The 16,445-nt window shown below is 45.6% G+C and overlaps 1 protein-coding gene and 1 long non-coding RNA gene across 5 annotated transcripts in view; one reads left to right on the plus strand and one right to left on the minus strand.

Annotated features, from left to right (window-relative positions):
• Positions 1 to 16,445, minus strand: part of LOC310768458 — a 21,465-nt gene continuing 5,020 nt past the window's right edge. The window contains exon 4 of one of the 4 annotated variants that reach the window (XR_014551324.1): positions 1 to 15. This is a non-coding gene — a long non-coding RNA (uncharacterized lncRNA). Of the gene's footprint in view, positions 16 to 6,018; positions 6,034 to 10,669; positions 10,957 to 14,823; positions 15,599 to 16,445 lie in introns of those variants that run through there. The other 3 variants (XR_014551325.1, XR_014551326.1, XR_014551327.1) reach the window with 3 other exon arrangements.
• The window catches only part of LOC310768446 (C-signal-like), an 11,468-nt gene continuing 2,595 nt past the window's right edge, over positions 7,573 to 16,445 (plus strand). The window contains exons 1-4 of the mRNA XM_083626559.1: positions 7,573 to 7,736; positions 10,605 to 10,656; positions 12,618 to 12,805; positions 14,659 to 14,817. Of these exons, the coding sequence (XP_083482685.1) occupies positions 7,590 to 7,736; positions 10,605 to 10,656; positions 12,618 to 12,805; positions 14,659 to 14,817 (546 nt within the window). The 5' untranslated portion in view covers positions 7,573 to 7,589. The remainder of the gene's footprint in view (positions 7,737 to 10,604; positions 10,657 to 12,617; positions 12,806 to 14,658; positions 14,818 to 16,445) is intronic.

The following is a 16,445-nucleotide window of genomic DNA, read 5'->3' on the forward strand; positions in this document are numbered from 1 at the left end:
GGTCAGCTACTTCTGCTTTAAAGAGTAATAAAAAACATTTCAGTTTCACCTTTCCTAGATTAAACCTCATGAGAAGGTCTTGCATGTGGAAGCTAGTTCATGCTACAGAACAATATATTCATTAGAAGAGGATGGGGCAGCTGGGTTAGCTGGGGCTTTGCCTTCCTGCCTGTCCACCTGAGCTGCTGGGCTTTGGCAGGAGCAGGGGGAAGGAGACTCACTGCGGCCACCACTTGGATAGCATCTGGGACAGGAAATTTGGGAAACTTGGAGGAATGCTGTCTTTGTGCAGTCAAGGGGTTAAGGTTGCAGAGATTTTTTTATATTTATTCCTTTATTTAATTTGTATCTTGCACATCCTCCCAAAGGAGCCCAGTCCTGTGGGGAACAGCTGTGCCATTGCTGTGGTGGCTGGCTGCTTCTTCTCTCCCATTAATCTTTGAGCCCTGCAGGTGGGTGTGCTCCCCTTGTTTGTGACAGCTCCATCCAGCACTTTGGGCAGGTCCTCCAAGGGTATGTGGGACACTGGTCCAGGACAATGAGCTTGTGAGCTGTCCATGGTGTTGACAGTCCTGCTCTCTTCTCTGTGCATACAGGCATGCTGCTCCTCCGCAGATCAGCAGCCACCATAGATTTGGTGCTTACCCTCCCAACAGCTGCCTTTCTCAGTGCCATCTCCACCATGTCACAGGTACCCCTCCATAGGATACTGAAGTGCCACAACTCCAACCTGCAGCACACCCCCAACTGCTGCCCAAGGCCACCTTCAAAGCTGGGCCTTGGAATTATGGAAGAGAATCAGGAGGAACAGCCACCTCCAGTGTGTGTGAAAGTCTTGGGGGAAGGGAGTTTCCACCCCTAGCAATTTTGGCGGTCGACCCAGCCTAGTTGCTGAGGATGACAGGGTGAGTGATGCTGCTACCCTGTTAGAGACACAGACTGAGTCCTTGGCAGGTAGTATTGGCAAGGAGGAGAAGGGGATTGGTGGTGGTGGGAGCCTTATGGCGGAAACTCTAGTGCTAGTGTATCATGCACTTGTAGTGAAGAATGTGGGTGTCTTGGTTGTGGAGGTCACTGTCCAGCTGTCCACATGTGTATGTCCTGCAGCCAGAGCTGTCGCTGAGGTCTTGTTGCTTTGTGGCAACTGTGGAGTGTAGGAGGCTGGTTGGTGCATGTGGCCAGAGGTGGCAGTTGCTTCACCACACTCCAGGTGGGTAATGGAGATCTGGTGGTGCAGGTTTGCACACTCAGTGCTGTGGCACCACATCCACAGGCACTGAGAGACTCTTTGCTGCCTCCTTGGGCTGGAGCAATCAGATCCTGCATGTGGTAAGAAATGTGGGTTCTCCATCACAGATGGAGCAGGTGAACTCTCCCTGCTTCTCTATAAGCTGGCGCAAGTGGCTGGTGATCACAGTGGCCTGCCTGGCATGTCTGCCTGTGTGGATCTCCCTGGCTATGCAGTCTTCTTGCAAGGTGCCACTGGTGCACTTGGTCGTTGCGCCAGCAGCAGGTCTGATCTGGCTTGCATTTCTGCCCCCAGCTGTCTTTGCTCATGCAGCCCCACCTGCCTGCCAAGCCCTTGAGGTTTGACTGTTCCTTGTCATGTCTGGACCACTGATCTATGGGGTGCCCACTGGGGGTTGGTGGGGAGCGAGGATTGCAGAAATCTTTGCTACTATGAACTCCTTTTCTCCTTTGGTATGTTGCTTAATTGTTTCTTTCATGTCAATAAGGAGCAGTTTTTTGCACTGTGCTCTCTGGTTCCATGGTATCATTGGTGTGTGATGGGGCTGTAGGCATTTTTGTGTGTTGGGGCAGTGATGATCCACCTGTGGTTGAGATGCCACAAGTTGCTGCTAAGTATAGTTGCTTATGGGGTGTGGGGAGCTATGCAGCATGTGTTTTGGTTACTAATAGGTCATGTGTGTGGTGCTCAGTGTAGCAGTGCATTCTGGGAGCTAAGTCTGGATTGGCTTTTCTGGGTGAGATTGCTATGGACATGACAGCCATTGGGACATGCCTACACTCCTGCTGCTGACTGTTTTCCCTTTCCTAGCACTGGCCCCTCTCAGCAGATTATTACAGGATAGATGGTGATGCTACCTTGCAGGGCTGTGCTATATGTACATGCTGAACTTAAATTGTTCATTGCCTCTTAAATTCAGAAAGGGTTAGGATGTCTGCTTGTCTGTTTGGGGGATTCCCCCTGCCTCGCCCTTCCAACACAGGCACACTTCCCTCAGAATAAAACAGAATAAAACGAACTCTATTAGACTAATAGAGTTAAAGAGTCGCTAATATAATATAGACTATAGCTTAAGGTTACCAGATTTTTTCCAATGCTTCCAGGGACACTTTTCAACTTCAATAGGAATGATAGGATTTGTCAAGAGGACTGATTTGTAAATCTGGGGACTGTCCCCGGGAAATGGGGATGTCTGGTACCCTTACTATAGCTCCCAGTATCCTTTGCCTTTATCCCTGTTGGCTGGGGTCTCTGGGAATTGCAGTTCGCCTCTTTCTCTGTTGTGTATTAAAACTTCGTCAGTAAAGTCCTTAAATAGTACTTTTCTGTCACCTGGTGACAAAAAAGTATAACTGCAGCCTCTTTCTGCCCACTGCAAACATAGTGTGGTAAACTCGTCTAACTGTAGCCTGTTTCTACCAACTCTGCTGCCATCTGGTGGCAGAATAGTGTAAAGGTAAAGGTACCCCTGCCCGTACGGGCCAGTTGTGTCCGACTCTAGGGTTGTGCGCCCATCTCACTTAAGAGGCCGGGGGCCAGCGCTGTCCGGAGACACTTCCGGGTCACGTGGCCAGCGTAACGAAGCTGCTCTGGCGAGCCAGCACCAGCGCAGCACACGGAAACGCCGTTTACCTTCCCGCTATAAAGTGGTACCTATTTCTACTTGCACTTAGGGGTGCTTTCGAACTGCTAGGTGGGCAGGAGCAGGGACCAAAAGACGGGAGCTCACCCCGCCGCGGGGATTCGAACCGCCGACCATACGATCGGCAAGTCCTAGGCACTGAGGTTTTACCCACAGCGCCACCCGCAGAATAGTATAGCTGCAGCATATTCCAACTCACTGGTGGCGTGAGATGTTGGAATTATCTATCTAAAACAAATTTACAAACATATGAAGTATGACTAAACAGGATGTCAAAATTGAATAAACAAAATATAAATATCAAAGTAAACAAAAAATATAAATCTGCCTCTCTTCAATTGACACACGCATAGACACTCTCACATGCTCACTCTCTTGCTACCTCCTAACACCTTAGGGCAGCATGACTGGTTCCACTGCACTGGGCCCAAACCTTTTAATACAGTAGAAAACTTATACCTCCCAAGTTCAGAAATGCCTATAGCACAGTATTAGACGATATGCTTTGCATGCAGAAGGCCCCAGGTTCAATGCTCAGCATCTCCAGGTAGGGCTGGGAATGCTCCCTGCCTGAAACAATGGAGAGCAAATGCCAGTCAATGCAGACAGCGCAAAACTAGATGGACCAATAGTCTGAGTAAAAGGCATATCCCTGTGTTCCTCTATTCCTGAAGATGCCTGGCTTTTGCTTTTGTTTTAAACCTGAGCTTTTTGTTTTGCACCACGTTTGACTGAATAAATTCTAGAAGAATATTCAGTACCTGAGGAGGACATGAGGAGGACAGCATTGTGGACTACAATTTCATATACAATTGTGTAAATGAGGGGCAAATATTGCTAACATCCCTCAGGCAGTGAAACCTCTCTGCGCTCACATTGAGGACTGTGTCAGTGAGGCTTTAAAGTTCTCTCTCAGGACCATTATCCTGCCTTCCCTTATCTCACAGATATCTTTCTGCAATACGGTATGCAGAGCATCCTCAAGGTGCTGGATAATTTATCATTACCGCTGATAGGAGCCTTTCAGGAACAGGAAGGGAACATTCTCTCCTGGTGAGGCGACTCCTCATCTGAGCAGTCTTTCTCATCTCTTTGATGGTGACCCTTTTTGTGAACTGAAGGGAGAGAACTCTTCTCTGGTGAGCATAGGTGCCAACTCCCTGGGGCGCTGGGTACCCGAGCACCCACAACATTCCCCATGAAGGCACCAGGCACCCACAAATTTCAGTGCCAGGGCCATACATGCTGCATGGCACTCCTGCTGGTGAGACGACAGCTTTCCTACTTGTTTGACACTGTAGACGGAACCCTTTGCTAGATTCAGTGTGTGGATGTTTTAACTATGGGAACCTCCAGACTGTCAATTTTTTTGTGGAAGGAATTCAAGCACATACTTTTTGTGCAATTAAAGTGGATGAACTGCAATAGGACAACAAGCCCACTTTTAAGGGCTTTTAAAGAAAGTGACAGGGAAATGTGTTGAAAAGTGAATGAGCAAATTCCGTGCAAGCAAATTAGGATGAATGTTTGAATCCTGTGATAGGAATTTTGAGGTCTTAGATATATGTTTAATGTTCATAAGTGTACCAACCAAGCACGTACATAGATCAGCACAGGAAGACCGACCAGAAACCATTTTTGATTCCCAAACTGACCAGGTGTTTTCTCTGCAAGGAGGAAGGGGGTCAGGGAGCCTTCAGGGAGCCTTCCCATTGTCTCAGGAATTGAGTAATCAGCATTTACTGGGTGACAGACTATCAGGAAAGGCAAACAGGAAAGGCAAACAGATAACCTGGCAGACAGGAAAAACAACATTCAAATTTCTGTTTTAGACCACCTTTCTGTGATGTAGGTATGTGGGGTGGTGGTCTTGGGTTTACACCCCTCCTGCAATGTATGTATGATGTATGGAGGGATGGTCAGGAGCTCCAGGGCAGGGAATTTAAAATGTCTATACAGTGGTACCTCGGGTTACATACGCTTCAGGTTACATACGCTTCAGGTTACAGACTCCGCTAACCCAGAAATAGTACCGGGTTAAGAACTTTGCTTCAGGATGAGAACAGAAATCGTGCTATGGCGGCACAGTGGCAGCAGGAGGCCCCATTAGCTAAAGTGATGCTTCAGGTTAAGAACAGTTTCAGGTTCAGTATGGACCTCCAGAACGAATTAAGTACTTAACCCGAGGTACCACTGTACAGTATGTTCTCTCTGAGATGAAAGGGCAGGCATACCTTGGTTCTGGGTTCCTCCTCCCTCCTGCATGTGGTGAGTGAGGACCTTGTTGCAACAGATCAATAAAGATCAGGCTTGCTAGCTGCTTTGCTTCTCATTATTCTCTGGTTGGCCTCTGTTATTTTCTCCTACCAATAGGGAACCTATGTAAGGACTCTATATGGGCTCTTGGATACAACATAAGGGGGGGGAGGCAGATTTTTGTTTACAACAATCCTCATCGTCATGTAACCACTCCATAGATAAATCAGAACAGAGGCTGCCATTTCTCCCTGCATTCTAGCTCAGGCATACCTTGTTGTACAGTTCAAGGAAGCACAATCCCACGGCTAAATTCTAATCTAAGTGTTACATAACAGACCAGTTTCTTATTTGTAAAAGGTTATGCATACCATGGGTTTGGTTTCCTAGGATTGAAGGTCACTGGAATCTGGTAGCATTTCTCCCTTCCTTTTTATTTGAAATTTTTATTTATTTATTTTTTCCAAAATCTGTACACTGTATAGTGCCTTCATGATCACAATCCCATTACACTGTGCAACAGCACAGAACCAACTCCTCTTCCAGTTGTGGCTGTATATCAGTCCAGAAATATTTCTGGTGGGTGGATGGAGCAATCCCAGAGGACCCCTTGCCCATACGCAGCAGGGCTGGTGTCTCTGTGTTTGTAAGACTATGAGACCGCTGGCATTTCTATCACATAAAGCTTATTCACACAAAAGTATGGGCTGAGCAAGAGACGGAAGACTCACAGAATTAACACTTGAACAGATCAGCCTCCCCTATTAGGATTTTGCTCCGCACAAAAAGCAGGTTAGACCTCTGTGCCCCTTTTTAACACCCTCGTTTCAAGGCTGACAGTTTTGTTCTTTTTCACATGCAGATACCTTGATGAAATGACTTCCAGCTAGAGAAGAAGGGGGTTCAGAAGGATCTCCAGTTATTGAATTTCTGCGCCAACATCTCACTTGCACTTGACCATCTCTTTAGTTATGCAAAGACCCATTCTCTCACCAAAAGGAAGTATGCCAAGCCATGGGAGTAGCCAAGGCGAAGTAGACCTAGTTAAGAAGATCCGTCACAAAGAAACTCCCGTTGAGAGCATTATGGAATTTTTTTCTACTTCCCTCCCTGGCCATACTTGGCCAGTTAACCAGAAATGCTTAATCTCTAACAAGCCAGAACAAGAGCTGCCTCAGTTAACTAAGGGCTCTTCCAAATGACCTACTTAGTAGCATTCATCCTGATTTGGTTCCATAACGTTTACACAGAGATTAGATTACATCTGATCTTTATCGAGCAGTTCTGATTTGTTTGCAAGGACATTATAGGATAATGAACTTTCATCCTGCATCAATCCTGATTTGTTTGCAGGACATTTATACTTCATTCATTTCATGGTTTTCAGTGCATTTCCCTGCCACTTTTCTAACTGTAAAGTCAATTTGAGGTGAATTTGTTGCACAAAAGCTTTAATCCACACCTAAATTTCCAGGTACCCACTTGAATCCTCCCTCATAAAATCATGATGGTGTGGAAGGGCCATCATACTTACACCTAATTATAGCTGCAAATCCAAAACAGAAGCAGTTGGGTTGTTGTTTTCCTTTAGCCCCCTTCTCTTTTTCCAGTTGAGGGAAAGGAAAGGGGCGGGGTGAGCAGACACTGATCTCACACATTGTTGCCAAGCCTTCCTTGGCACACAGCTCTGGCAAGCCCTACCAAATCTCCCCTCTTGAAATTTGCAGTGAGCTGCTTATTCCCCCCCCCCGCCCCCAAGCTATGCAAGAGCCCTTGGAATATTGTTTTTCCATTAGGCTCAGAAATCAAGGAATTGACTCAATATCTGCTGGGGGGTGGAATGGAGGGTTAAACTCCAAACGGCAGGCAAATAACCTGCACACTGTACAATTCCAAAGTTTTCAGGCAGTCTCTGCCTGTCTCTTGCTCTCTTACACATACATTCCCCACCCCCATTTTCTTTTTCTCCCAAATCAAATCCCCTTTGGGCAAGCAATTCTGCTGACTACTCTTGCTTCGACTTGTTTGTAGAGGTATTGTACGCTAAACCGGTTCCTCTTTTTGTTGTGCTGCCAGCAGCTGGCAAAGCATACCTGGTTTAGGAGGACAATCATTTGTGTGAACTGCAGCAGAGGAGCTAGGGAGTTAGGCAAGCTAAACGTTTCATCCATTGTTGTTGTTGTTGTTGTTGTTTAGTCGTTTAGTCGTGTCCGACTCTTCGTGACCCCATGGACCAGAGCACGCCAGGCACCTCTGTCCTCCACTACCTCCCGCAGTTTAGTCAAACTCATGCTGGTAACCTCGAAAACACTATCCAACCATCTCATCCTCTGTCGCCCCCTTCTCCTTGTGCCCTCCATCTTTCCCAGCATCAGGGTCTTTTCCAGGGAGTCTTCTCTTCTCATGAGGTGGCCAAAGTACTGGAGTTTCATCCATTAGAAGATGTCTATGCTGAATGCGCGTTCTGTCCTGGTGACTGGGTCCAACCGGGGCATTGGCTTAGAACTGGTCAAGCAGCTGGTGGAGAAAAGCAACAGGCCAGAATGGATCTTTGCCACTTGTCGGGACCCAGAGGGACCAAGTGCTCAGGTGAGCTCCAGGGAAGGGCCAGCAATCCTGTAGGATGGGTTCCTAAACTAGTGAATTCCCTCTGATGCCAGGGAAATTGTGCCTAGGGTTTATGTGGAAGTGTCTGATAAGATTTCTTAAGCTTCCTGTTGTTCAGGCACTTCTGCAGAGCAACAACAAATCAAGATATACATCCCCATAGAGAAAAAACTTGGATGGTGTGTGTATCAGAGACCAGGTCAGGTAGTTTTTTTCTATTGTGATAAGAATTTTAAGGTCTTAGATATGTAATAAATGTTCATAAATGTACCAAGCAAACACGTACAGTGGTACCTTGGGTTAAGTACTTAATTCGTTCCAGAGGTCCATTCTTAACCTGAAACTGTTCTTAACCTGAAGCATCACTTTAGCTAATGGGGCCTCCTGCTGCTGCCACACTGGCGGAGCACAATTTCTGTTCTCATCCTGAAGCAAAGTTCTTAACCCGAGGTAATATTTCTGGGTTAGCGGAGTCTGTAACCTGAAGCGTATGTAACCCGAGGTACCACTGTACATAACTATATAAACCACATGTCTGAAAACCCCACAGAAAAATATCCTGAACAAATTGACCTCAATTATTTCTCTGCAAGGTCAAAGTGGGAAACCTCCTCATTGTCTTTTCCCTTCACAAATCCTGTCTTAAGGGCACATTTAAGATATGAATAGGGTATGGGCTTATGACCTGGCTCAGGAACTAAGTATTTATCATTACAAAAGACTGGCCAGGCTCCCCAGGCAATCCAATCAAGTGACCATTAAACAGGTAACCTGTCAGACTAGATAAACAAGTCGCTCAGATTTCTGCTGTAGACCGCCTTTTCTGGGATGTAGGTATGATGTATCTGGGGGGTGGTCTTAGGTTACACCCCTTCTGTGATGTATGTATGATGTATGGAGGGGTGGTCTTGAGCTCCAGGGCAGGGAATTTAAAATGTCTATATAAGGCCTATAACAGTGTTCTCAAAGCTACCAGCACGAGTTTGACCAAACTGTGGTAGGCAGTGGAAGACAGGAGTGCCTGGCGTGCTCTGGTCCATGGGGTCTCGAAGAGTCAGACACGACTAAACGACTAAATAACAATATAAGGCCTTGAGCGCCATTGTTCTGGGTTCCTCCTCCCTCTTGTATGTGGTGAGCGAGGACCCTGTTGCAACAGATCAATAAAGATCAGGCTTACTAGCTGTTTTGCTTCTCAATATTCTCTGGTTGACCTCTGTTATTTTCTCCTACCAATAGGGAACCTACGTAAGGACTCTATATGGGCTCTTGGATACCCCATAAGGGAAAAAAGGACAGATTTTTCTTTACAACACTATCCCTGTCTTTCCTTTATTCCAGGGTTTGCATTTTTATCCAGCTATGGAGCACAGGAAGGGGGAAGAGACTAGATTTCTTACTGCAGGCAAAGGAGAGAGAAGAGCAGCAACCCTTGCCAGCAAGAGCCTGGGAAAAGCACAGGGTGGCATGGCAGCTTCTGTAACTCAGTTGGTTACAGCATGGTTCTGATAATGCCAGGGTTGCGGGTTCAATCCCCGTATGGGACTGTTGCACATTCCTGCATTGCAGGGGGTTGGACTAGATCATCCTTGGGGTCCCTTCCAATTCTACCATTCTACGATTCTATGATATCAGAAAGGTACAGAGTGGGAAACCTCCCCATTCCATAGAGGAAAGTACTAAATTCTGTTGTTGAAAAATGGGTACCAGGACAGAGACAGTAGCCTGAGAGGACTTTCAATAGTGTGGGAGTTTTGAAGAACATTTATGTACTGGGAGAAGAAGCAGACAGCTCAGTACAAATCCATTACAACAGCAACAAAGACACCTGCTAGGAAGTGCTTTTAAACTCTTTGCTTCTGATAAGGAAAATTCTGGGTACATCTCCCTTGGGTCCATGCGGTCAGTAAAAGAAGGAAATTCCAGCCAAGTGATTTGGAGCAAAACAGCAGACTTAGAGCATTTATTGTTGCGCAACAGGTTCAAACAGCAGCAAGTGAACCCCGAGCATGGGGTGACATTGACTTTTAAAACTTTCCCACCATATCCCAGAATACAGTTCGTACAGTAACATTGCTACATCATTGCTACCTCACTAAAACGTCAGAAAGGGGAGGGTTCTACAAGATTAACATAAGCAGACATGTCAGGACAAGACCCAGGTATAAGATTAGCATAGGCAAACACCTCTTAAGTACCCTTCACCAAAGCACAATACAGTGGTACCTCAGGTTAAGTACTTAATTCGTTCCGGAGGTCTGTACTTAACCTGAAACTGTTCTTAACCTGAAGCATCACTTTAGCTAATGGGGCCTCCTGCTGCTGCCGCGCCGCTGGAGCCCAATTTCTGTTCTTATCCTGAAGCAAAGTTCTTAACCTGAAGCACTATTTCTGGGTTAGCGGAGTGTGTAACCTGAAGCGTATGTAACCTGAAGCATATGTAACCCCAGGTACCACTGTAGAACTTTCTTTGCATGTCTGCAAGTCCGGTGATGACATTTGGTTTCCATTGGCCAACAACCAGCTCAGCAATTGTCACCCCTGGGTGGGGTGTGTGTACATGTCCTCACGCTTGAGGGATTATGGCGGGAGGTGGCAGGGAAAAGGGTCCTTTTTCCAAGGGCAAAATGGCATTGGAATGGAGGAAATTGGCAAATGTGTTGATTTTATATTATTTATAAAGCTAGGTATCTTCCCTGAGCTGTCGTCGAAAGGATAGATTCAGGCATAATATTTATAACATTTAACAATTTTAAAGATGTGCCCCTCCCCGCCCCTGTAATTTCTGTAACACTTCCTACATTGTTTCAAACAATTCAGTCCACATTGCTGTGTTTTGTTATTTTTCAGGCCTTGAAGAATTTGGCTGCCAAGCATGAGGGAGTGGTTATCAACCCACTGGGTATGTGCTCTTATCACCTTGATTCTCTCTCCTTAATGGAGAAAGGTGCTGTCATTTAAGGCCATTTTACAGGATCTCTGTTTCATTTGTATTGGTTCCTCATTTGCAGTTTGCAGTTCCCATGTCTTACCCAGGTTCCTGCTCTGTTTTGGGGGCATCATAATTTTTGTTGGGATCCATCTGCCTCAAGGGACAATAAAGTAGACCAACCTTTCTCCTCTTCTTAAATGCAGTTGCTCCTAATTAAAATGTATGGAATTTTAAAACAAGCTGCTACACAATCAACCACCAATCATGCTCCTGCACAAACAACAAAGAGATACGGTATGTCAGAAGAAATGGAGGCAATGCATAAAAATGAAACTTGGGAACTTGTACCTTTACCTGAAGGAAGAAAACCCATCAGTTCCAAGTGGGTGTTTAAAATAAAAAAAAAGGAAGAAGCTCAAGTACAGATATTTAGAGCTAGATTGGTTGCAAGGGGTTTTGCACAAAAGCACAATGAAGACTATGAATCAATTTTTGCTCCTGTAACATATTCTAATGTTATGCTATTGTTAAAAATGTTAGTTTATTCAGCTCCGGCCCATCTGGAGCTGATATGGCTCATGTCATCCTGAGCCCAGCAGTGTGTAATCTCGTAGTCCGCAACGAAAGGATGAGGCTGGTATGGCTACATTGCTATTTTATTTCGCTATACCGAGAACACACAAATGTACATCTTGGCTCTGTGAGAGCAGAGAGCAACTCACAACAAAGAAACGACAGAACAAAGAAACAGGAAACCAGTGTACGTCACATCCAGTCTCACTTTCCCGTGGGAACCCAACAGTAACTGAACTGTGGAATGAAAACATTGTCTTGTGACATGCAACTGCTGCTCAGTGAGGGAAGCAGAAACCAACAAAAAATAGCAGCAAAAAAGAAAATGAAGGTTTCACATTTTGATATCAAAACTGCATTTTTATATGGTGAACTTGAAGAAGAAATATACATGATTCAACCACAGGGTTTTGTGAAAGATCCAGATCTGGTATGCAAACTGAAAAGGTCCATTTATGGTTTGAAACAGGCAGCTAGATGTTGGAACAAGAAATTAGACAGTGTGTTGAAAAATATTGGATTTGAGCAAAGCAAAGCTGATCAATGTCTGTACACTTGTAGAGACAATGATGGAATTACTTATTTGGTGGTTTATGTTGATGATCTTTTATTGATTTATGATTCAGATAAGCAGAAAAACAAGTCTGAAAAATGTTTGAAAACACAATTTGAAATTAAAAATTTAGATACAGTGAACAATTACCTAGGCATGCAAATAGACAGAGATGAATTAGGCTCTTTCTGATTAGTCAAAGCAGTAAAATTCAGGCTCTGCTAGAGTCAAATGGCATAGATAATTGTAATCTAGTTGCTACTCCAATGAATCTCAAATATCAAAAGCAAGATGATAAAAAATAATTTGAGGATATTGACAATACAGAAGTGTAATTGGAAGTTTGCTTTATTTAGCAAACATATCCAGGCCTGACATATCAAATGCAACTAACATACTTAGCAAATAAAATAAAATAAAATAAAATGTAACAGCTATTAATTAATCATGTACAGTAGAACCTCAGATTTCGAACTTAATCCATTTCAGGAGTCCATTTGACTCCCAAAATGGTTCGGGAACCAAGGCACTGCTTCCGATTGGCTGCAGGAGCTACCAACAGCCAATTGGAATCTGCACCGGATGTTTGTTTGATTGTTCTGGTTATCAAACGCTCTTTGGAAGCCAATCACGTTCGGGAGTCAGAATGTTCAGCTCCCAATGCATTTGGGACCCGAGGTTCCATTGTATATTACTGAGTCATTTCTGCCCTTAAGATAGATGTTCAACCTTGTTAGACCTTACTAGTTACTGGTTAACTCGGTTCAGCAGAATCACCTTTACAATAATTTCTTTGTTGCTATAGACACTTGTGAGCCTAACAGCATCAAGGCTGCTACAGCCAGAGTCACTGAGTATCTGAAAGGAGCCGGGTTGAATCTTCTGATAAACAATGCTGGGATTGCAAGGCCAGCTTCTATGGAAGATGAGACACCAGAGAGTATGTCTGAGGTGTATAGGACCAATGTGATTGGGCACATGGTAGTCACTCAGGTAAGGCTATCCCTGGATACATGCTTCTTCACAGACATTCCTCAGCATGTTGTAGAGCTCTTAAGTTATAGAGAACAGAATGATTTATACAAGTGGTTTCTGGTGAGGAGTTCATTGTTTGCAAAGTGTTTTTTGTTTAGTTTTTACACTTGAGCAGTATAGAAATTTCATGAAATAAATAGGCTTGATTTCTCGAATGTACAGGACCTTTAACAGCTGGACGAAAGACAGATGTTCAACTGACACTGATGTGGCAGTGGATGGGTTGGACTTTTGTTTTGCTTCAGTGATGGACTGAATGAGAGCCAACCAACGGAAGCTCAATTCAGATACAACTTAGGCACTGTTAGTGGGTAATTCCCTAGATCAGATGAATGGGAGGGGGGCAGCTCTTGATGGGGTTACACTTCCTCTGGAAGGAGCAGGTATGTAGCTTGGGGGTACTCCTTGATCCATTGCTGTCACTTGAGGCTCATGTGTTATATGTGGGGCTGCCTCTGAAGACAGTTTGGAAACTTCAGCTGGTGAAGAATTCAGCAGTTGGCTTGTTCACTGGGTCAAGACAGTCTCAGCATATAACCAGTGGTGGAGCTTCAAGCTCCGGCAGGGGGAGGGGGTGGAGAGCAGGCGGGGACATGGCTGATGTGTGTCCCAGGGTCGTGGTGCACATCCCAAGGACATGACATGCTGCCCATGGGGACGTGGCGCGTGCCCCAGGGGTGTAGCACCCAGCACGGGGGGGGGGGGGAGCTGCGATGGAACCCCACTGGAATCGTACCGCCGGGGGTGGTGTGCTTGCCCCACACCCCTGTTCCTCCGCCAGTGCATATAACACCAATCCTGGCCTGACTGCACTGACTGCCAATTAGTTCCCAGACCCAATTCAGAGTGCTAGTTTTGACCTATAAAACCTTAAATAGCTCAGGCCAGCAATACCTCAAAGACTGCCTCTCCGTATGAACCTACCTGGATTCCGCAATCATGATCTGAGACCCTTCTTCATGTGCCCCCTCCACGAGAGGTCTGAAGGGTGGCAACACCAGAACGGGCCTTTTCTGTAGTGGCTCCTAGTTTGTGGAATGATCTCTCCAGGGTGGCTTGCCCAGAGCCCTCATTACACACCTTTAGGAGCCAGGAGAAAACATTCCCCTTCAACCAGGCCTTTGGCTGTTAAACAATCTATGGCCTTTTAAGTTTGTGTTTTATTATTATTTTTTATTAGTTTTATTAGGATTTTAATATTATGAATTTTGTGTTTTACATTGTAAACTGCCCTGTGATCTTTGGATGAAGGGTGGTATATAAATGTATTAAATAATTATAATTATAATTATAATAAAGGAGGACCAGATTGTTACGAAAAAGGAGCAATGCTGAAGAGTGCTCCAGATGGCTGGAAAGCCAAACAGGATGTTGATGTTTTGGGACTGTACCGTGGGAACAAAGGGACAGTCTATTCTGTGCACTGAGCACCGGATGTTAGCTCAGAGTGTCACATGACCCTGTACTGGAAGTACATGGGAGGAGTTATTCTCTCTCTGCTGTTGGTGTTGAGAGAGTGCAGACTCTGTACTGCTGGAAAGACAGAAATAAAGGCATGTAAATACATTTCTGTCTGTCTCTCTCCCCTCCCTGGGAATGAGGGAAGGGGAGGAATGGTGTGTTCTTCTCACGTTTGAGGAGGATCGCCGAGATCTCGCCTTGTCTTGCCGGGAGCTGCTGATGGGGGAGATCAACAAGGAATCCAAGCCGGGCACCTGGAGAGTGGCCAATTCCTCTGACTAAGGCTTGAATTCCGACACAGATCTCCCCACATAGTATAAGGTTGAGCCTTCATTCCACTCCTTCTCCAGGCATTCCTGCCCTTGCTGAGGAAGCCATCTCGGGAAAGCCCCCAGAAAGGAATGAGCTGCAGCAAAGCTGCCATTGTCAACATCTCTAGTGAAGCTGGCTCCATCACAAATCTACTTGGATGGGAAGTGGGACATTCCATCAGCTACCGCTGCAGCAAGGTATTTTATGGTGATGCAAAGAGGGGCGCACTGAGTGGTTGGCAAAGCTGACCCCTGCCAGGGGCACACTCAGACCAGAAAGGACTCAAACTCCAGGCAGGATTTAGCAGATGCACCTCTCTCCTCTTCTTCCACCTCTCACACTCCCCACCCACCTCCAGGGCTCCAGTGGCGGCACATCTCAGCCACTCAGTGCTGCCGTGGCACTGGGTGGTGGCGGTGGGCTTTTGCTGGGGTTGTCCCTGTCAGCTGCCTGATTTCAATGGGAGGCTGCCTGACTCGGGAGCAGCAGCAATAGTCGAGGAGAGAAGCACGCCCCCAGCACTTCTGGGTGCAGGGGCAAAAGCTTTTGTGGATTGGAGCATCCACTTGATGCTCCTTTTTTAAAAAAAGAAGTGAACCTTTCTGTTGAATCTGCCAGTAGTGCAGGTAAGTGATTTTAGAACCTGGACTTAATTGTTTCAATGCCCCCCCCCACGGCATGGCTGCCTGTATTGTTTCAGTTCTGAAGTGCAGAATCAACACTTCCGATACAGCTCCTCATGAAGGGCACAAGGGATCCTAGGTATGCTTCTGGATGCAAACAATGAAGGGCAGCTGTGCTAACATGTAGGAAGAAAGTGTCACATTATCATGCACTCTTCCCCAGCTTTGCACACAGCCCTCCATTTGTTCTCAAAGATATCAGCTTGTTGGAGAGCAGATACTCCGTGCTCCTCCTTCTTTTCATTTGTTTTTGTATATCAAACTATCAAAACATACCTTGACAGCATTGTAGAATCTGAAATAACAGGAAGCCTCTGTTAGCTTATATTTCTAACATTTAAGAAATAATTACCAGTATTTTCTCTCTCTCTTACATTTGTTATATGCTGCTGAGGCAGTGTCCATATTGTTCCCAGGCAGTCACCCATCCAGGCACTAACTTTTAGAATTCCTGCTCCATGATTGCAGTCATGGGATTGTTGTTTATCACATGATCGTGTATGTTTTGACTCCACAGTGTAGGAAGTGACGGAGACAGGATGTTTGTGTTACTGTGTTCCATGAAGTGGGACTATTGTCCTTTTTCTCTTCGCTGCCTGATACTAGAGAGGGAGCCATGTTGCAGTGCTCCGTGTGTGTTTATATGTAAATAAAGTAGATTAGCCAAAATGCTGAGTTGCTGAGGTCTGTTACGCAAGCTGCGAAGACTCTGTGGATCCCTAAGTGTGCCGATGTCTGTTGGCATTGGTCGCTGTGATGTTCGGGCTGAAGAAAGCTTTTGAAGCTCCTGAACAAATGACCAGGAGGGAGAGAACATGCCAGTCGGGCATGTGACTCTACCAGGGTCCTACTTGAGTGTAGGACGAGCTCCTGACATTAACCAGATCTACTCCTACTTTAAAAAGTAAAGTAACATAGCCCAAGGTTGGAGAATCTTTAGCTCTTCACATGTTGTTGGATTGTAGCTCCTATAATCCCTTTCCCTGACCGTTGGCCATGCTGGTTGGGGCTATTGGGAGTTGCAGTCCGGAAATATCTTGAAAATCACAGGTTCCGTGGCCCTGCCTTACTCTTACAGATGCCTCCTGTTAACTAACTCCTGCCAGTGGGGCAGAACATCAGTTCAATTTGCTTTTAAAGCC

The sequence above is a fragment of the Podarcis filfolensis genome (genome assembly GCF_964270895.1).
Source record: "Podarcis filfolensis genome assembly, chromosome: 8".
Lineage (NCBI taxonomy): Eukaryota > Metazoa > Chordata > Lepidosauria > Squamata > Lacertidae > Podarcis > Podarcis filfolensis.